Consider the following 22,535-nt stretch of genomic DNA (forward strand, 5'->3'; position numbering starts at 1 on the left):
AGAGAGAGAGAGAGAGAGAGAGAGAGAAGAAGACAGAGACAGAGAAGAAGAAGAGAGAAGAGAGAGAGAGAGAGAGAGAGAGAGAGAGAGAGAGAGAGAGAGAGAGAGAGAGAAAGAGGGAGAGATAGAGAGAGAAAGAAAGAAAGAGAGAGAGAGAGAAAGAGAGAGAAAGAGAGAGAGAGAGAGAGAGAGAGAGAGAGAGAGAGAGAGAGAGAGAGAGAGAGCATATCTAAAACTTACTTAAAGATGAGTAAATATAGAACAGTGACAGCTAAACTCCCCATAAAAGCAGTTAGCATATTCAGTCTCCATGCTACAGTCCCAAAAGGTAACAATATTATTACAATCTTGGATAACATGGTAAATATTGGATAACCAGGAGGATGAGCAACCTGTAAGAATTGTCAAATATTCAGTTCTATAGTTATATTGAAAAAGAATGGAGCAGGTTAATCAAAACAATGAAGTTTTTATACAAAACTGTGCAAAAGGTGAATGCGTACCTTATGTGGGGTGTATACTAAGTAATTTCATATTCACAATTTTTTTTTTTAATTACAAAAATAAAATGGATAATAAATCGTCTTGTACACAAGCTGACTGATAATTTATAGAGCATCAATGACATAGATATGACTTTTGAATGTTAATGTTAAGGAATGGGAGGGAGAGAGAAATTGTCCTTACTCTGTACCCTGAATGGCACTAGGTAACTCTCATCCACTGCGCCATGGCACCTTGAGCTAATCACTAGCCTTGTGCCACTGCATTGGGGCTGACACCCACAATATATTCCTTGAAAGATATCCTAAAAACAAATTTTCCCATGAGGATGACTAAAGATGAATATGATTTATCTTATTTTACTATTTTTTCTTTTTTATATTTATTTTAAGTTTCACACTTTGAAATAAACTTTCTATCGTTAATCACATTTCTTTTAACCATCAGCGATCACTAATCTCAGATAGTACATTTCAGTGGCAAAGATTTTGAAAAGATGTTTCTTATCATGTGCACCATCATGGTTGTTAACAATGCACAGCTTTACTCTCAAGGCTCAATTTCATTCCCAACACTCTGATTGAATTGTGTGTAAGTATGCTTGTTTGTGTGGGTGTATATGTATAAGTGTATGTGAGTGCATGGTGTTGGTGTTGTATTTTGTAGTCTTACCCCAAATTCATGAGCAGCGACAATTAGTTCTCCTGTAAATATAAAATATATTTTTTAAAGGGTTTAAAAGAAACAAAAAAAAATCAATTTTTCAAAAAATAAATATTTGAGAATTTAATTAACAAAGACAACAACAAAATGGACATGACTATCTTTCTCAAAAATGATTTTGACTGCAAGGGTGACCACTCTCCTAGAAAAAAGTAGTAGTAGTCCTTCAGGACCATTAGGCTAATGGAGCTAGACTTTATCTCAGTTTCTATTGCATGAAACAGACAATAGCTATTTATCGCTACCATTCGGATTGGACGCTAGTATATCACAAAGTACTTTCCACCTGATCTAACAGACCCAGCTACCCAATCACTGTTGGGTGGTCAAGAGGGTGAGATAAAAATATCAACTTCGCCCAAGATTAATCTCAGACCCCTTGGTTGTGAAGTGAGTGCTCTACCAACTGAGCTATCAGGACCTCAATTGTTTAGAAACATACATGTAAATTCAAATCAATGGAAAAAAAAGTTACAATATCTTATATTCATGCACCAAATAAAAATGAACCAAAATTTTTTAATTTGAAATATACTGACACATGAAAAGAATTAAAACTGACATTATAATTGTAGTAGACTTTAATTCGCTATGGTGTCCAAATTAAGATTGTAAAAACTACAAACATGTAAACAGCAAATGCAGATCGAGTTAGGGAGTTCACCTGCCATTACATTTATACAATGTATGGTGAAATGAAAGCCCTGTATAAAGTAAATATTTGTAGTGTCCAAAATTGACAAATGGGTCATATCATACCAAGTTGGCCAACTTGACTTTTCCCTGGTTTTAATGTAATCTTATAAACGTAAACGATTCACATATTTTCATTTTTTTTTTTTTACAGAATCCAAGCTATATTACATATAAATTTTCAGATTACCTGAATCACCTCCTGGCAATGATGGATACAGGCTAGACACATAAATCAGAAACACAATGACAAATAAGATGAGACCAATGCAGTAACAAGCTCTTCCATTCATGCCAAAATCCAAATCTTTCATATTATCTGCCTCACACATCAGAGGCGGTGAATTGTTTTTGGACTTTTCCTTGAGTTTAGCCTTTCCCATTTTTCCAACAACAAAAAAAAAAAGGGAAACACCTTATCAAGTGTTGATATTCAGTAAACCAGTAATGATTTCTGCAAAAACGAATAGAAAAGAATATATATTAGAAGTCAAGACAATTTCTTATATAAGATAGAAATAAAAAAGAAATTGTCTGGAGAGAAACTCTAAATTGAATACTACTTTATTCATGATTTAATTTGCATGATGGCAACATCATTAATTTATAGCCACATGAGATGGTAGTTTGTGATTGACTCTTTTGATGTGTCGAGAGTCAAAGAAACCAAGCATATCAAGCAACCAAGCATTACATTAACAAACCAATAAATTAGCTTTAAAAATAATGGGGAGAAAAAAAAATAAGAGAAAGAAAATAGATAAATATAGATTTTTTTAAAAATGGGGAGACCTTCCGAACGTTCCTGAAGGTAGCTTCACTGTATAGTGTTTTATTTGTGGATCTTTTATCAGGCGTTTATTTATACAATTTGTCAATTTTTAGCAGCATTTTAAAAGCTGTAGAACAAACCTTGATTGTGATGGGTAAACGTTAAAAATCTCCTGATAAGATCATTGTTTGATTCTCCCCTGCCATTCTCATTGAAGTATTGAAATGTAATGCAGAACAATCCTATGTTTTTGTTCTTTTCTTATAGGGTTAGCTTGAGGTCCGAGGGCTTTTTTTCTAATAGGGTTAGTTATAGGTTGTAGTAAAGATCCTAGGGTTTTTTTTTCTCCTATAGCCTATAGGCATAGGGTGAATATTTTTTCACAGAGTTTGTTAACCCTTTGTACCTCTGCATAACTCAGTAGTACCAATTACTTTAAAGCATGACAAAGGTATAAAGGGAAAATAATTGGAGTTATAAAAGCAGTTATATTACTATAGTAATGTTCCTTGTTTGCGAATCATGTGCTATGTCCAAGATCTAGTGTTTTGCTTATCTTCAGATAGCTGTTGAAACATAATTGTCAATTTTTATTTTCAAGATTTCCCTTCACACCCAAGGTAAGAAAATAAAATATTTACTGTTATTCACTATTTAAATATAATAGCATGGTAATTTTTTTTTCTGAGATATGTTTATTGAAAGGATCATATCAATCTTGTTAAAATTCAATTTGATAGCAAAATATATATATTTAGAACCATTTATTGAGATAGTCCTTGAAAGTACCTCTGGGCTTTATCGACCCTGGTACTTCCAAGTACCATATAAGGATAGCGGTATTTTATAAGAGTTTTTGTTTCTCTTTAAAGGCTATTTTGATTGTTTATTACAGAATGCACTAAAAAATTAATCTACTGTTGACAACAGCAGAGACAAATACACACTTGGCAGACTTTTTAATGCTAATCAGGTACAGATATTGATGTCTGATTTGCCCTCAGACGACGGTTCAGACATTGAGGATCTAGTACATTAGCCTGAATTGACCTTCAGAAGGTAATTATGTTGCATATGTCCCACTACCTCTTCTATTCCTCTTCCTCCTCCTCTTTCATTACCTAAACGTCTTATCCTGACCCCAGGACAGGTTCCCACTACTAGGAATGCACTCAAATGTTTACAAGATATGCTCAAAACATAAAATGTAACTATCAGTACATAAAAAAGAGATGACTGACAAGGGGAAATATCTCCCAAAAGTGGCACTATACATCCGACTGTTTCTCTCTCAGTCACTAACTCCTGCAAGGGCCAGGACAAAACCAAGTAATCCTGTTCCAAGACAAAGGCAGAAAGTAACATAAAACAACAGATATGTGTGTGGGGGGGGGGGGGCGGGTAAAAGACAAAACAAGTGACCTCCTGCCCATCTTTCCAGGCATCATGATCATCATCAATGTTATCATCACCACATTTCTGTCATTATTTTTTACTCCTACCATCAAAAGCAGTTTAGATTTGAAGATGCATTTGTTTTCTATTTTAAAAAAACATTCGGAACTAGACAATCCTTGATGAATTTTAAAAAAGTTATGTTTGAAATTATTTTGTAATTTTCATTCCTTGCGATATCTTCGTTGTCAACCATCATTCAATGGATGTCGTCTTTAAAAAGACCAGTTTTTTAAAAAAGTTTTACAAGGAATGGATTTGGAAGAAGTGTCACTAGTTATGCAATCTGGTGCATGAAATGATTTTGAATAAATGCAGTAAAAGTTGGTGCGCAAAATGTTCCGTAGCGTGTGCGAGACTCTATCTCTCTCTTTATCTCTGTGTGTGTCTCGCTTCTCTCTCTCTTTTTCCCTTTATTTTTGATGCCTTTCTTTCCTTCCTTCTCTTTTCTTTTGTCTTGCCTTTATTTATGATGCCTAACTTTCCTTCCTTCTGTCTATCTCTCTCTCTGTCACTTCTCTTTTCTATACGTCTCCCCCCCCCCCCCTTCCCACTCACTCTCTTTCCCTTTCTTTCTTTCTTTCTGTACTCCCCCCCCCCCCCCACTCTCTCTTTCTTTATTTGTCCGCTTCCCCCACTCTCACTCGCTCTCTTTTTCATTGACTTTATTTTTTTTATGCCTCTCTTTCCTTCTCCCTCCCCCTCTCTTTCTTTTCTCTCCCCCCCCCCCCCCCCCCCTTCTCTCTTTCCTTCCTCCCCTTTCTCTCTTTTTGTTTCTCCCCCCCCCTTTCTCTCTCTCTCTTTCTGTCCTCTCCCCTTCTCACTATAAATCTCTCTCCCTCTTCTTTCTTGGACATCTTTTTAGTTAAAGTTTAAGTTAAACTGCCTATTTTTAGTACTCAACAGTATCGTTACCCAGAGTGCGGTACTCCTGACTCCTGAGTACCATTTCTGAATTGACCCCAATGTTGTCATGAATTTCAAAAATAACTTTGAAATTGTTCTTTATAACGCGCCAGCAGTAAAATATATCATATCAGTTTGGTGATTTGGTGACGATCGCAACCTCAACTGTTCATAACACGGTTACGACTACGAAAGGGCAAGGCAGGGTTAAATCGGTTAAGCAACTTAGCAAGGGAATACTTTGGGTTGTTTTCCTTTAGCTTGACGAAAGTGCGAAAGACCTTACCTCCTTTTACTTATATTGCGTTTACCATTTAAATTTGTTAAAACGTAGCCAAGTGTTACAAGTTGTACAACGACTGCTGGTTACAACGGGAGAATTTTTACTTTTCACTTTTACCCCGCTCCTCTTTGAAGACTTGAAGAAACGATGGAGATTGCACAAACAAACACAAGAGCTCTATAGAAATGGGGGGATAACTGCCAAAGTAAATTAAAGCAAGCAACGTAAACTCAAATCCTTTTTATTGCAAAATAATCGCAAAAATGGCATCCTCCAATAAATGGGAAGTTGTCTCTAAAAACAAGAAGAATCCAGGGGAAAATCAAAAATTGTCTCCCAAAAGAAGGAATGAATTGATCGAAAATATGCCAAAATTAACAATAAAAGGTATGTAGAGACCAGGCCAGGCGAAGTCGCCTTCTTACCGACCGGTTACCGGACCGGCACCCTCAGCCTACACACACGTCATCAACCACACGAGTTGTGAACATATTGATCGAATTGTTGAGAATAAAAAGTGCATTATGATAATACCAATTTCACTGAAATAAGTCTTGGTTAAATCATCATCCTGTAATTGTAAGCCTAACTAGGCCTAACCCCCACCCCCCAAATCACATAAACAGTAAAACAATCTAAAGTCAAAGTTCACAAAGCCAAAGCACAGAAAATTCAGTTAAAAAATAAATAAAATGCGACTCTCTCTCTCTCTCTCTCTCTCTCTCTCTCTCTCTCTCTCTCTCTCTCTCTCTCTCTCTCTCTCTCACGTGGGTACTCTTTCTTTCTCCCTTGCTCTCTCATGGGCGCTCTTTCTCTCATGTATGCTCTCTCTGTGTGTGTCTCTCTCTCTCTCTCTCTCTCTCTCTCTCTCTCTCTCTCTCTTATTATATATATATATATATATATATATATATATATATATATATATATATATATATATTATATATATAAATATTATATATATATATATATATATATATATATATATATATATATATATATATATATATATCAATACGCCCTTCTCTATCCTCCGCTCTGTATTATGATTTTCCTTACTTTCCCCGCTCTTGTCATCTCAACCCAGCGCACATTTCTTTCTCAATTTTTTTTCACAATGCCCTCCATCTGCCCTTCCTTCCCTTCCCCTTTGATAACAGAAAAAAAAAATACTATGGCTATTAACCTGTTAATGTTGTCACTCAAGAAGTTAGTTATTTTTTTATGGATTGACCATTGAACTTTTTTTTTTCTTTTGAACTCTCCAGATCCTATTGAACTGGATCAAACCTTATATTCAGCATTTTTACCAAAAGAACAAGCACAACCGGCATCTGCCGTCAATGCAAAAGATGATACCAGTAAGCAAAATGGAAACAAGAAGAATCCTAATCATAAGAAGAACAAAAAAGATGAGAAAAAAACAAAGACAGTTGACATCGATTTTGCAATATCTCAGGTAATTTCCTCCCCTGTTTTATTTAGAAATGAGCAAAAATATATTTTTTTATTATTATCTTGATAATCAAATACAATTCTTGTCATGTATTAGTATCACTCACTAGAGTAAATATTGTTAATTTTTGGACTTGATTAAAAGTTGATGATTATGCCTCAGGATATTTTTTTTTTTCATATCATTTAGCTTTAGATTGATTTCATTCCTTTTAACACAAATTAATACAGCAAAATTCTACATATTTAAATAGATAATTTTTTTTATGATCTTTCACTTTTATATTTAAGCACTGCCATCTGATTTTTTGAGTTTACATTCCTCGGTTATTGTTTTTTTTTCAAAATTACAGTGGTCTCCTTTTAGGAGAATATTTGTATAGAATCTGGCAAAGTATATTTATAGGCAGATTGTGAATATTAATGGATTTTGATTTTTAGTGCCTAAGTCAATGTCCTAAAGTTTGCAGTAGTCATAATTAATACAGTTTCTATAACTGTTCGCACTGGGTTGCCCGTCTGAAATTGGGCCTGTTAAAAGTATGTTTTTTAAATTACTTTTTAAAAAAAATGTTATATAGATTAATCCGTTCTCCATCATATCGTGAGAGGACATCATAATGTAATTTTTTCCTCTGTCTAATTATTGTCTGGATTGACTCATAATTTTTGTGGGCTTCTATTTCTCTGACTCTGTTCTCACCAATTGAGTTAAGATAAAGTAAAGTGGCTGTTGCTTTGCTCTCATCACCTTCTCATCCTCCTTTTCCTTTCTATTTTCCTCTATGTCATCCTCCTCCTTTTGCTCTGCCTAATCCTTCTTTCTCTCATCCTCTTCTACTCTTCTATTCTCCACCTGCTCCCCTTCCTCGTCCTCTTCATTCTTCTTCTTTTTGAATGTTGCCCTTGTCCTTTGCAACTCGAGCTCTTCCTTTCTTAACTCCAACATCACATCAATGTAAACATCTTGTTCATATGCTCTTTATGAAAAAAAAAAATTCAGGCTTTTAAACATTTTAGCAAAGGGTTTCCCTGGTATTGGTATATTTAATGCGAGATACAATAGGTGGGGGCTTACATTTGCAAAGCCATTCAATTGTTTTTGCACAACATAATTACTGGTTGATTTTATCTCTTTATTTTAGACTTTTTAAAAATTATTTGTAAAGAAAATGAGCATGCATATATATGGAGTCCACTTATAAATAAATTTATTTTGCAAAAATTCTGTTTTGCGCCTGGAGTGTGCTTATATAGCTTAATTATGCTTATAGACTGAGACCACTGTATATTTATATTTAAAACTTGAATGATATTCTTCTCTTCACTCTTCTCTTCACTCTGTTTCTTTACTCAATAAAGATCTAATAACAGTTTATCATTCTATATTTCTATTCTGATGAGTCAATCAGTTGTTCAAACTTAGCTTTTTTTCTTTGATTGACTTTGTTTTCAACTCATTTCATCTTACAGTTCATTGTTGTCTGCCTTCTTATTGTCACTGTTCAGTGTTCATTATCACTTAGATTAAAGTGTAGAGGATGAAAAAAGCATGTAACACTACAAGCACATCATCATCATCATCATCACCATCATCATCATCATCATCACCATCATCACCATCATCATCATCATCATCATCATCATCATCATTATCATCACCATTGTCATCACCACAACAGTCAAAATAGCAAAATTGGCATAAAAAGTCATCATCACTACAATACAACACATTATTACAGCCATATCACCACAATTTCATCACTATCTCGAGCACCACCATCTCTACATCATCACCACAGAGACCATTACCAAAACCATCACTAGTACAGCAGTTTCACCACCACTACTACCATTATCACCTCCACCACCACCATCATCATCATCATCATCATCATCACCATTATCATCATCATCATCATCATCATCACTGCAATAGCTGTTGGTTATTTTCCAGTGATGCCAAAACTCCGGTTTCACCGGAAAAAACTCTGGTCTGGAGCAAAAAATTCCGGGCTCCGGGCAACTTCCGTCAAATTCCGGTGAGGTCAATTTGTTACAACTACCACAACCACATCATTACTGCTACTACAACAACCACCACCACCACCACATCATCACTACCACTACTATTGCAACCACCACCACTACTACTACTACTACAACAACAACCACTACAACATCATCATCACTACCACAACTAATACAACCACCAGCACCACATCATCATCACGACTAGTACTACTACAACCACCACCACATCATCACTACCACTACATCATCATTACCACTACTACTACTACTACTACTACTACTACAACCACCACCACATCATCACTACCACTACTACTACAACCACCACTACCACATCATCATCACTACCATTTGTACTACATCCACCATCACATCAACATCACTACCTACAGCCACCACCACATCATTATCATCACGACCACAACTACTACAACCACTATACCACCACCACATCATCATCACTACCATTATTACAACAACCACCAACACCACATCATCCTCACTACCACCAGTACTACCATATCTACCATTAGGTTTTGGCGCTTTACTTCATTTGAAATAAAGAAACTTTGGGATTGTATTTGGCAATGTGTTTATGTATCATAATATAATTCTAATCAGTTATCTATTTAGAACTATACACTATGTAAACACAATTCCATTCCAATTCCTTTTTCTTGTGTGCGGAAATTCCTCTTTCGACATTGAAATTCCTACAAGTGGTGTCTGAAACTCCTGTGAGCCAAATTTTAAGTTGGCGTCTCTGTATTTTCATTCCTTCATTCATTCATTCTTTTTTTTTCTTTCTTTCTTTCTTTTTACTCCCCTTCATTAATTCAGTTGGACCCAAAAGACCTGAAAGTTGTCTTAGAGAAAACTCAATCAATGTTTCCAAACCATGAAACCATTTGGCTCAAAGATCTTGCCTCATACCTCAACAACAAGCTTGAAAATGCCAAGGACATTGACCCAGTCTATGGTGGAAGATCGTCTGGTAAAGATTTTTCCCCTGATTTTTAATGGTTTTGGCTTTTAAACTTCGGAATGTTCTACTTTGACACATGAATCCTTTGTTATGATGGAATAACTTAATTTCATTGTTTGTGAATGTGGTGTATTTTATTCTGGATTCACCCATCATTTACATATTCTTGTATATTAAGTGCAATACAATTAATAATTAAACACGTTTTTAAAATTGGAAGAAACTAGTGCCTGTTTTTACTTTTCATTTAATTAATAAAATTTTATTAAATTTAAACCATTATCATCAATATGAAATTGTATAGAAATTGTTTACTCGTTGACTTGAACATTTGTCATATTTTGTTGGCTACTTCTCTATGTTCTACTCTCACAGGTTTTCCATTGGATGCTGTACCATCTGCTATGGCTAAGGAACTTCGTGCATTTATGAAGCAGTTCTCTAAGGAGATATTGGACAACATCTTCTTCTACGGCATTAAAACAATGTTGCAGGAAATCGGTCGAGGTAAATTACATTGACATTGTGGTGATTTTATTTCCATTATACCCCAGTGATAATAACTGATTCAAATTTTCTTTCCAACACCCCATTCTTTTTTTGGTAAATATACATTTGCACACAGGCACATACAATTTTGCAAGTTGATTTCTTCTCATATATGAATCAAGTACAGATTTATTTCAGCATTACAATTGAGTTTTTTTTTAAAATGTGAACATAATTGAAATTTTAAAAAATTGAGCCATTATATAGCGCAATATCCACCAAACATGCTCAAAGTGCTTTACAAGGGGTCCCTGACCAACAGCAACACGTAACATAATGGGATATGATGCCTGTTAGGCGATAATGTAATTTTTTCAGAGAACGCTGTTAACCCTGTTTTCCAAGGACTCAACCATGCGTCAAGCGAGGCTCGAACTCAGGACCTTCCGATTTGAAAGCGAGTGTCATACCACTAGACCACACAGTCGCACATGATGACATTTGAATCTTTTTCAAATGTATATGTTAGAAGCCAGTGATGCCAAAACTCCGGTTTCACAGGAAAAAATGTCCGGTCTGGAGCAAAAAATTCCGGGTTATGGCAACTTCTGTCAAAATCCGATGAGGTCATATTGTTCCAAGGATACCCTTCCTCTCCCTTCACCACCGCACCATCGTCACTACTACAACTACTACATTCACCATCCTCTGCAACTACTACATCGTCATCACTACCACAACTATTACAACCACTACCACAACATCAACATGTTTACCACAACTACTACTACTACTACTACTACTACTACTACTACTACTACTACTACTACTACTACTGCTACTACTACCACTGCTACTACAACCACCACCCATGTATCATCATCACTATCACCACGACTGCAACCATTACCATTTGGTTTTGGAGTTTTACTTTATTTGAAATAAAGGGACTGTGGGATTTGGCATTGTCTTTACATTTCATATAGTTCTAATTTGTACTATTAGTTATCTATTTTGAGGATATGTAAACATATTGCTAAAGTCCATCCCAATGCCCTTTTCTTGTATGAGGAATTTTCTCTTTCGGCATTGAATTTCCTCTGAGGGATGTCTGAGATTTTAAATTGGTTACTCTGTAGGAGCCATTAATGCTATACTTTTACTGCCAGTCATACAGTTAAATCAGAAAACCTGAGAAAAACTATATATGTTTATTTTTTTAACACAAGATTTTATATGTTGTGCTGTCCATATTAATTAGCATTGTATCATTCTTCAACCTTCTCTCATTTGCATAAACTATTGAAGTTAAAATTTCACCCAAACAAGGAACTGACATTTGTTTATCTCCATGCAGGTGTCCCTGTCCATGGATTCAAGGTATTCCTACAACTTATTTCACAAACCAAGGCTGAGACTGGGCTGGATAATATACCACAGGTAAGAAATTGTAGCTGCCTTGAGTCATAAATACTAATGGCGTTTGAAGGTTATTAAAAATAATTGGAGATATTGTGTGAAAAGTAAGACTTGAAGATCCTCGTGGTGTATTATAAGCAAGAATGACATTTCAAACATATTTAATAAAATAGGAAACCTGAATTGCTATTGAATGTGAAAACCGGGTAATTATTTAAATGATTCATTAAGACTCATTCTAGACAATGAGCTTTTTCAGTTGTTTGAATTTAAGTAACTCTTCCAGCCAGACTCTTCCATAGATTTTCATTTTGTAAAAACAATGTCTTAGTTGAATCAGGTTTATTTTCAATAGGAGGGCCATGTAAAGTGAATTAAATCTGATGCCTGACACAATGTCAATGTATTGAGCTTAATATATCACAATATCCACTTTTATGCTCCAAGCTCTTTACAAGGTGTACAAGTCAACAGCAACTTTTAACATATAGGGCAAGTATGATGCCTGTTAGATACTGTTCCATTTTTTTTTCAGCTGTAACTGGCCAGGTACTCATTTTACATCTGAATACAGTGCAAGAATGTGGATAAAGAGCATTTTCCAAGGACACAACTTTGTCTTGGCCACACTCCAATCAGAGACCTACAGATTGGAAGGCGAGTGTCTTTCCACAAGACCAAAAGCCATACAATGCTCTTTGTACTAAATACTTTTTTATAACTTTTATTTATATACCTTTTTTTTTTCTCACCAGTACTTGGACATGTTAAAAATGCACCAGAACAGCCCTGGCAAATGTTTGTCGCTCTTGTGGGCCCTTGGACAGTGTGGGAATAAACACTTTCATCTTGGACTCAGAGGTTTGCATATGTGCCCTAAAAGGCATAGCAGTCATATTAAGAAATTTAAGAAATTTAGAGATAGTTTTGAAGATTTTCAAATTTTGCGTTTTTGAAACTTACAAATTGTGCTTTATATTTGCAGTAGGAAATGTTTATTTAATGATAAAACTTCAAATCTTATTTATCTGTTATTTATATTAATAATGGTGAGGAGGTGGAGAATAAATATTGCTTATGGTTTAGGAATTTTTATTTCTCTAAAATAGGAGCGTATAGTCGGTATATGGTCCTTCATAGCCTTATAGGAATCATGATTTATCTCAATTTCTGAATATCACCCTGATGCATAAATCATTTTAATTAAGCAGCATTTAAGTTGATCACTTCTGGGTGGTGTTTCTGACCTCCCATAGTGGACAGGGAGGCACTTACTGTGTCTTTTATCCTCTTATATCTGTTTTCCGAGTTGCTTTTTATCCTTGTCTTGGGAGTGGGATCACTTGGTTTTGTCCTAGCCCTGGCTGGAGTCATTGACTGGAAGCAGTCAAAATTTATATTTATAGTTTTGGGTGATTATCTATTTTTTTCTTGTAAATTATCTCTCGGTTATGCATTGTATTATTGTCGTTTATATATATATATATGTGTGTGTGTGTGTGTGTGTGATTTGTAAACATTTGAGTGTGTTCCTCTTAGTGGGGACCTGTGCTTGTGTCAGGATGAGACATTTAGGTGATCTCAAACTAAGCACATTGATAGTGTGCTCTTGGAATCTACATCTGCTCCCTATTTGAACTTATTCTCCTTTGGCTTTCTTTTTCTCAGGTACCATAATTGTAATTTCAGAACTTTTTACTATCCCAATTTCTTCCTTTTTACTGGCGCTGATATGACCTAAATGTGTTGCAAGACCCTTAAAAACAAACAAAACAATTTGACCACTTCTGGAGTGGCTTTGTTAAATGCCAAAAAGTAAAATGTGGTCTGTGAGATTCTGATGGTGATGATTACACACTGTAAAAGGAAAACAGACAATTGAATGGTACATGCAAGGTGTCATTTTGCCAAAAATTGATTGCCCACACATTTAATGGTGTTTAAATAAAGGGATGCAATAAACTCTGTGAGTAAGCACTCTCCACAGGATCTAACAGGCCAGCTACTTAATCATTTCTGAGTGGACTGAAGAGTCAGAAAAACCCTGACTCTACTCTAATTTCAAGCAGTACGTCTGGGTTGAATGCTCTATCCTTTGAGCTATCAGAGCCCTGAAGCAATGGGAGCAAGAAAATAGAAGTGTTAGAAATTACACCACAAAGTCAGTGTTTGATGAATATGTTAAAAGATAAAGTTCTCACAGGCTTTCGGTTAAAGCATTTAAGATGACAAATTATCCAAATATATATTTTCCCTCATCTTTTTTATACACAGACGCATTATTGTATATGTACAATTAGGATTTACAATTAGATTTAAATCATGAATTTAAGTATTTTAACATTGTTCTATATAATCTGATGGAGTTTGCTACAATAGAGATATATTTTTATTGTTTATGCATGTTTCAGAGAGAATAGCTTATTACCTTCAAAGTCGTAAGTCTTGATTTTTTTCATATTTTACCAGTTTGGTTGGAGCTTATGTTACCAGCACTGGAAATCAGACAAGTCGCTCACTTCCCTGTGGACTATCTAGAAAACCTCTTTAAGTAAGGCTTTGTTTGATCTACTGGGAAACTTTTCCTATTATTTATGTACCAAATTAATCCCCTCTTTTTAGTAGATATAATATAAGTAATAATAATAATATTAATGATGATAATAGTAATAATAATAATAATAATATTGATAATGATGATGATGGTGATGACGACGACGACGACAACGATGATGATGATGATGATGATGATGATGGCAATATAACAAAAATGATATAATTATTTTATGTTTTTTCGTTTAGTAAGTTCTTCATATTGTCATCTTTTATGTTCTTACAGAAAGTACCCAAATTTGCCGAAGAAGAGCTATGGCCTGGTTTCACTGAGAGAATATTTTCAAGTCCTGGATGTTTTCTTTAGTCCAAAATTCACATTGGCCAATGATTTGAAGAACCGCCTAATTACTGTTTATCCAACCATCAAGGTAGGTCAATTTCTTTGCTACCATAATCACAGTTCATGACTGTTTGGTGTATGGAATTAAACAGTCATTAGTTAAAATGCAATTAACGAATGCATAGAATGTGTAGATATCAATTTTACAGTTTTTTAAAATGGTAAACATGTTACTGCACTCACTTTGAACAATGAACACCAACTATTAACAGACAAGAAACAAGGTCATTGAAAACAAGACATCTTTACAAGAGATTTTGAAAACGAAACTCGGTAAACAATATTGTGTGGAATGGAATCACTGTTGCTGAAAACTAGAATTTGTTCATTTCTTTTCCAACTTTTAAGACTACTCTGAAAACAACCTCTTTCTTTTTGGAAAACCTGAAATGTCCAAGTCGTTTGTCTAAATTGATTGAAATGCAGCCTCTTGAATATTTTGCCTTTTTTCAGCTTTAAGCAACAACATTTTTAACATATTCAGCTTAGAACAGTAACTATTTTAACCTCAAAGGTATATTATTGATAGGACGTGTATATAATTAATACAAGCTCATTTTGATATCCACCAGACTCTAGCCTATGGAGAAGTACCCTCAGAAACCCTTAGGACTTTCTTCCCCTCTTACCTGACACGGTTTCCAAATACCAAGCCTAAGGAAATGAGAGAAGAGGTAAATTTTTCATGTTTTCTAATTTGCATTGTAGTCAAATAGCTAAATATGTCTCTGTAATCAAGGAAGCCATGCGGTTAAGACATTGTACTGTGATCTCAGAGGTTTTAGTGCCGCTTCAGGCACTATCGCTATTTTCTCCTTGGTAAAAAATCGCCAATTTGGTCATTTGGACAACATGGCTGATTCCTGTTGACATCGGATGATTGCTTGATTGATTATCTATATTCCTTTATGGAATAACTGGATGATGGCTTCTGACAATTCTGCATGGAAGAGTGTAATGGTTTTTTTCCCCACAATCTAATTCAAAATGAGAATTACTCTATACTTATCAAATTCAAAAATATTTTTTATTTTTAGTTGCGTTTAAGTGTCTTCGAAAATGCGGATCATCTGTGAATAAGGGAACATCTTCATTTATTATGACATTGAGTTCCTGTTTCCTTGCTTTGTTGCAATTTACTGGTTTCATCAAGCATTTTAAGGTCAGATGAATAATAGTATGCAACTGTTTTACACTTTTAATGCCAACTTTTTATGAATTTACATTTTATTTCTTTGTCGACAGCTCCTCGTGTGTATGACTGAGTGCCTGATCATAGACAAGCAATCATTTGGTGTCTGGTGTCAACTATACACAAAACATCTTGCATCATCTGGGTATGGCATTGTTTATAGAAAGAAAAAAAGCATTTTCAACCAATTTTACAACAAAGTTATGTGGTTATCGTGGCATATAACTTTAGTTTATCAAATCCTAAGACATTTCTTAATCTAAGAGAGGAAAGAAAGCTTGTCATGTGATTCACCATTTTAAAATTTCTGGTGTCTTTATCTAAAATGTAATAAATAGGCATGGGGTAAAAGTAACCGGGGTAAACTACGGATATAGTCGGTGTTAGGGTTGAGTGAGTTAATAATAGCAGTTAGATAAAGAGGCACTGTTTTTATGAATCTGAGAATAGAGTCCTGGATTATTTATTTTTTAAAATTGTTTTTGAACTAGAGCCCAGATTATTATTTTTTCTTTCTGAATTACTTTTCCTTGTTTTTCCTTGCAGCCGCCTCTTGAACTACATCAACAATAATTGGTCTAGACTGTCCTCGAGGTTTGACAAGAAGGTTCTTAGAGAAAACCTGAGATCATTTTCTGTCACCAATGAAGAACTGGAGGTACATACCAAAGGCAAACAGGAAGGACTTAAGGAGTGTCAAGCTGCCACCAAGGTAAATCATATCCACACTTATCAGTGACCTAATTTGTATTTGCTTTAAATTCCTCTTAGAAACATTTATGTCTTTTGACCTAAACAGGTAGAAATTCCTAGAAGACCTGGAAAGGAAAATTGTTATTCCTTTAACAACAAAACAACTCAGTCCTGACGATGGCAAATTAAGCCTGAAACATTAATGTAGACTGTCTCAAACATTGTGGTAAATATTTTAAATAATAGTTATTCCTTTAACAACAGATAAATCAATGCTTTATTCAAATTGTCCGGAGATTTTTTTTCAGGATTTTTATTTATTCTAAATATTTTTTTCTTTTCTTTTCTTTAAAAAAAAAGATTATTCTTGGCCTGCTTTTTTATTATTTTCTGTCGGGTTTTGTAGACTTGAGGAGCAGATGAGATGGGAAAGGGGTTTTTTCAAGGACAGATTATATTAAGGCTCCTACTTTCACTTTGGTACATGAATATTTCTTGGAAATAAGTTTGAAATATTATTCAATTTTAAATACTTTTCAGTTTACTTTCTTTTTTAGTTTGAGGACCTTCAAAAGAAATGTGCATTACCCTTCTATATGTTTTGTTTGCCAGGATCTGATGACAAAATTGACTGTTGCTCACTTCCCATGGAGTCTACTGGTCTTTTTCATTGTGTCTATTTTTGCTGGAATTGTGGTTTATGACATTTTCTCAAGTCCAACATTTCGATGTGAGGGAATCAAATAAAGTATTGTTAACCAGGTTGACTATAGTTTTCAGGATTAACTTTGATCTCATTATATATATATTTTGTTAAGATTGGATTATTGTAATTCCCTTTTGGCTGGGATAACTAAAGATATAATTTTAAGACTTTAAACAATTCAGAATAGTGCTGCAAAATTGATAACTAAACAAAAGGGATATGAACATTCTCTTTGAATAGGATTCCACAGTCTGACGTCACGTCCGCCTAGCAACGAATCGGCTGGCTCTAAACAAAAAAAATCCGTGCTTGGTCCGGGCAAGGAATAATTGGAAAATCGCTCAAAAAACAATTTTTATCTTAAATATGGTCCAGTGTTTTGTACCAGATTGTCTACACCAGTCAGATATTCACTCCTGCAAGTTTTACAGATTTCCAAATGGACAGGCAGACAAAAAATTGAAGAAAAAGTGGATCACTTTAGTCAGGTAAGCACGCACGCCTCGTCGAACATTTGCTAGAGTTCGTAGTCCAGATCTAGGTCAAGTTCTAGCTTACGTAGACCTATATTTTATGATTAAAGTGTACAATTGCACGAAATTATAAATAAAAATACATTCCAAACTAGGTTTTTATTGAAGTTGAAGCAAAAATGATATCTCAATCGTTTTGATGTTAAGGCTGATAAACTGAATGAGACTTAAGTTCTACTGATAAGTGATAATTTTTTTAAAGGAGAACAAGAAGAAAGAGAAGAAAATATTTGTTAAAATCTTACTTTAAACTCGATACCTTTATGGCAAAATGAAAATAAATAAATAAAATAACGCAACCTCCCCCCCCCCCCCCCCCCCCCTCCCCTCACGCAGATCTCTCTCTCTCTCTCTCTCTCTCTCTCTCTCTCTCTTCACACACACACACACAAACACACATACTTTCCTCTTTTTTTTTGGAAAGTTTCTCTGATTCTCTGCCATGCCTCCCCTCCCCGACAGCCGAGGTGGCAACTCTGTGTGAACAAAGCAAGATGGCGGCAGGGACCTCTCTCCTTTACCTGTGCCCGATTGTTGACACTCCAAAGTTTCCATCACCGCACTGTCCAGTACAGTACTGACTGAAATAAAGAGAAAACGCCAGTCTTGCCACACTCAACCCCAAGATCAACTTTAACTGTAAATTTAAGAATTCATATTTTTATATATACCTAGTCAAAATCATCAAAGAAGTAATGAGGAAGTGCGACATTTTGCTGAATGTGCGATTTCATAAAAGACAGGCGAGAGACCCACCAGTAACCTAGTCTCTTGCACACCTTTGATTTATCATGCATTGAGCTGGTGTCAAACAAGATATTCTAAAACAAAGTACTTATCAAATTAAATAATATACCCAATGTGCCCAACAGAATTATTGTTTTTTTTTTAATCTTTTCATTTCAGGTGAAAGGACAAAAGATCCAACATCATCATCAAGAGTGTGTTCTTGTCACATCAGAGATGGTGACAAAGCCAACCTCCCTGAATGGTTTGACAGAAATAAAAATAAATTGTTTCCATCAGAGCCAGAAAGAAAGAAAAGAAAAGTGACACAAGGAATTCCCACCCCATCTCAATTGGCACCAACATCAAGAAGTCCACCACCACCACCACCACCACCACACCACCACCACCACCATCATCATCATCATCATCATCATCATCATCATCATCATCATCATCATCATCATCATCAGCTCAACTCTCTTCATCATCATCACAAAGTCCCACCTTTAAAAAAACCAGATTCCTCATCATCATTATTTTCCTCCTCATCATCATCCTCATTATCTTCTCCCTCATCATCATCTCAACTCTCGTCACCATCATCACAGGATTCCATCTTTTAAAAAAAACAGATTGTAGAACAAGTGAGGATATTTTAAATAGAACAACAAATTTAATTCAAGAACAAGAAATTACAGACAAAAATAAGGAAATAGCTAGCTTTAAAAAACCCAACTAAGTTAGATTCGACGCACTTACACTGTTTCAAGCCTTACAGAAAAAGTTCTTCGAATGGAGACAGGTGTACATTGTTTTAAAATATTTAATATTATTGTTCAATATGTTGAGTGCTTTAGAGGTAACATTATTTATTATAGTGGATGGGAAGTTCAGGAAGAGACAGTTGCATTAAAAGACCAAATTTTCATTATTACACTTATGAAACTTAGACAGAACTACGCTAACCTTCATATTTCACAATTGTTTAGCGTTAATGAAAGTACTATAACAAATATTATACAAACTTTTATTCATGTTTTACATAAGCCATAAGCTTCTCTTTGAAAATGTTATGAAGGTTACATGCCCTTCTAGACATAAAAATAAACTATCAGCTCCATCATCATTTTTAAGATTTCCAAATTGCAGAATGATCATTGATTGTACAGATGACCAAATTGCTATTCCTAAAGAAATGGATAAACAACGGTTAACTTATTCTTCTTATAGGTCCATGAATTCTGTTAAAGCTCTTATTGGTCTGAGTCCAAATGGTGTGATAAATTTTATTTCTAAACTGTATCCAGGGTCTGTCTCGGATAAGGTCATTGTACAAAATTGTGGATTACTAAAACTTTTAATTTTAAGCCCTGGAGATTTAATTTTAGCAGATAAAGGTAATAAAGGTAAAACCCCATCCTGATTCAAGATATTTTACCTCAAGGAGTAACTGTAAATATCCCTCCCTTTTTACATAATAAATTTACTGAAAATGAGATTTTATTAACAAAAGAAATTGCTTCATGTAGAATTCATGTTGAGAGCGCTAATGAAAGACTGAAAAATGTTAACATCCTCTCATATATTCCAACCATGTTAAGAGAAACATCTGATATTATTTTTCAATTTGTTGCAGCACTTGTCAATCCCCAGTCTCCTCTTATTAAGGAGACTGCATTTTGTTAGCTTTGCCATTTATTTTGTACAACACACATATTTTGTTCATCATCATCAAATCACCATTCAAAATAATGGTTTTGTAGGTCCATACATGATTTTACATGATAAACATGACAAATTATGGCATTGTTGTATCAATGTATGTTCAATGTCATTAACATTGTTAAATAAAACCACACAAATTAGTTTTGGACTGAATCAACCCAAGGCATCACCAAGATAGATCTGTGGAAGTAAAAGAATAAAAGATTCAAATTTAGAGCTGCGACCATGCTCAATAGGCAAAAAACAAACAAACTAATAAAACGTCTGTTGTGGTCTTGTGGTATGACACTCGCTTTCAGATCAGAAGGTCATGGGTTTGGGCCTCGCTCGGCACATAGTTGAGTCCTTGGAGAAGGCTCTTTACTCACAATCTCTCACCGTACTCAGGTGTCAAATGAGTACCTGGCCGTTAACAGCGTTGTCTCTGTCCGAAAAAATTGTAATATCGCCCAACAGGCATCATGTCCCGTCTTACATGTTAAATGTTGCTGTTGGCCAGGGACCCTTGTAAAGCACTTTGAGCACATTTAGTGGATATTACGCTGTATAAAAACTCAATTAAAAAAACAAATTAAGTGATTCTTTCATTCATCTTGCTTTGTTGATAAGGGGGAAACCCGAAACGTCCATTTTATCTGTTTTCGTATATTAAATTGAAGTTCACATTCAATTTCACAATGTTATTGATTTCTTCGAGTTTCAAGCAGCAACATTTACATTACACCTTAACCCAATAGGAAGTTTAGTTTACCGTGACTAACACTGGTCTAAATAAATCCTTTATTCATCCCATAGAGGAAATTTATCTCTAGGGTCTATTCCCAGGGAAGACTGGAATAACCGCGGTGCAGCGCCGCAAATTGAGCTAGGGCGAGGTGACTTGCTCAAGGCCACACAGCGCAGCGGCGGGTGAACGAACTCGGTACCTTTCGGGTACGAAGCAAAAAACGTACCGCTGATCCACGCTGCCCCACATGAAGTATGATAAAATGTCTAGCGTGATTGGTGATTGTGATGCTCATATGAGTATTATAATAAAGGTTACAACACGATACTAAATAGTATGTAGTAGATATAGTCAATGGCAACGAAAATTAGCGAAGCAAGACTAAGACCTCAAAGACTCAAAGTCCGTGGTCCATAAGATAAAAACACAATAATTCAATGACTCCCTCTCTCTCTCCCTAACTAAAATCGAACGTAAACAGTTAAATCTTTCCATTGGATATACTAAATCTGCCTAAACTCAAAGTAAACTGATTATTGTCCAACAGTAGTTTTACGGAGATGTGAGATTTTGAGAGTGAGAATGAGAAGACGAAATGACTTACCTTCACAGAATACTCTTTATTCTTCATGCTGGCTTGAACTTTGCCGAACATCAAGCCATCTGAGTAAGTGAAAGTCAAAACATGACCTGACTGATGATGATTTTCACCTCGCGAGACACTTTTATGCTCATTGGAGAAGTATTTCATAAGGGCGGTGATGGAAATAGAGTTCGTGTCAGCCATTTTTCTCGACTGTTTAGAGCCAGCCGGTTTGTTGCCATGCGTTGCTGCGCAGGATTACGTCACGACTTAGGAAGCCTATTGCATTGGTTGCCAGTGAAAGAAAGGATTGAATACAAGATCGCCCTCATCTACTTTAAATTTAAACAATGGTTTAGCACCTAGGTATCTTAATGAATTGATAAATGTCTATTCTCCATCTAGAATTTTACTGTCTTCATCTGACCACACTAAACTTCGAGTAAACAACAAATACAATTATTTAATTTATGGTGGGAGATCATTTTCAAAGCTTGGTCCTCAAATATGGAACGATCTGACCAGGGATATTCGCAAAGCATCAAGTGTGGATGTTTTTAAATCAAAACTTCAACATTACTATTTTCACAAAAACGTATTTTTAAATTTCTACCAATGTTTCACTTTTATATGATATAGATGTTTTTTAAATTTTCTCTTCTTTTAATTAATAACTGAAAGTATGTCTGCTTGTGTGTGTGTGTGTGTGTGTGTGTGTGTGTGTGTGTTAGTGATTTTTTAGATTGTCATTCTTGTAACTGTGAAGCGCATAGAGCATTACCTAGTCATGGTTATGCACTATGCAAGTGCTATACATTATTATTATTATTATTATTATTATTATTATTATTATTATTATTATTATTATTATTATTATAATATGAAAATAGATAACGTTTGCTAATCTTACCTAAATTAAATACCCATCATTCACTTCATGTCAAGTTGAGTTATACATGCAGTCTTCGACCTT

The 22,535-nt window shown here is 35.0% G+C and overlaps 2 protein-coding genes and 1 long non-coding RNA gene across 3 annotated transcripts in view; 1 reads left to right on the forward strand and 2 right to left on the reverse strand.

Annotated features, from left to right (window-relative positions):
• Positions 1-5,471, reverse strand: part of LOC144957060 (protein O-mannosyl-transferase TMEM260-like) — a 36,321-nt gene extending 30,850 nt beyond the window's left edge. Inside the window, 4 exon segments of the mRNA XM_078888027.1 lie at positions 241-392; positions 1,177-1,208; positions 2,111-2,374; positions 5,340-5,471. Coding sequence (XP_078744153.1) covers positions 241-392; positions 1,177-1,208; positions 2,111-2,303 — 377 coding nt within the window. The 5' untranslated portion in view covers positions 2,304-2,374; positions 5,340-5,471.
• LOC144957069 (transmembrane protein 214-B-like) overlaps positions 5,257-22,535 on the forward strand; it is a 31,246-nt gene continuing 13,967 nt past the window's right edge. Inside the window, exons 1-12 of the mRNA XM_078888039.1 lie at positions 5,257-5,723; positions 6,605-6,795; positions 9,666-9,819; positions 10,186-10,317; positions 11,657-11,739; positions 12,474-12,579; positions 14,188-14,269; positions 14,558-14,702; positions 15,247-15,348; positions 15,920-16,011; positions 16,413-16,578; positions 17,172-17,289. Of these exons, the coding sequence (XP_078744165.1) occupies positions 5,600-5,723; positions 6,605-6,795; positions 9,666-9,819; positions 10,186-10,317; positions 11,657-11,739; positions 12,474-12,579; positions 14,188-14,269; positions 14,558-14,702; positions 15,247-15,348; positions 15,920-16,011; positions 16,413-16,578; positions 17,172-17,289 (1,495 nt within the window). The 5' untranslated portion in view covers positions 5,257-5,599. The remainder of the gene's footprint in view (positions 5,724-6,604; positions 6,796-9,665; positions 9,820-10,185; positions 10,318-11,656; positions 11,740-12,473; positions 12,580-14,187; positions 14,270-14,557; positions 14,703-15,246; positions 15,349-15,919; positions 16,012-16,412; positions 16,579-17,171; positions 17,290-22,535) is intronic.
• Positions 20,263-21,840, reverse strand: LOC144957108 (uncharacterized). Its single transcript, XR_013642083.1, has 2 exons — positions 21,584-21,840; positions 20,263-20,432 (listed from the first exon to the last, which is right to left on the reverse strand). It is a non-coding gene; the product is annotated as an uncharacterized LOC144957108 (long non-coding RNA).

The sequence above is a fragment of the Berghia stephanieae genome, chromosome 1, assembly GCF_034508935.2.
Source record: "Berghia stephanieae isolate SIO BIC M18660-M18661 chromosome 1, UCSD_Bste_1.3, whole genome shotgun sequence".
Classification (NCBI taxonomy): domain Eukaryota; kingdom Metazoa; phylum Mollusca; class Gastropoda; order Nudibranchia; family Aeolidiidae; genus Berghia; species Berghia stephanieae.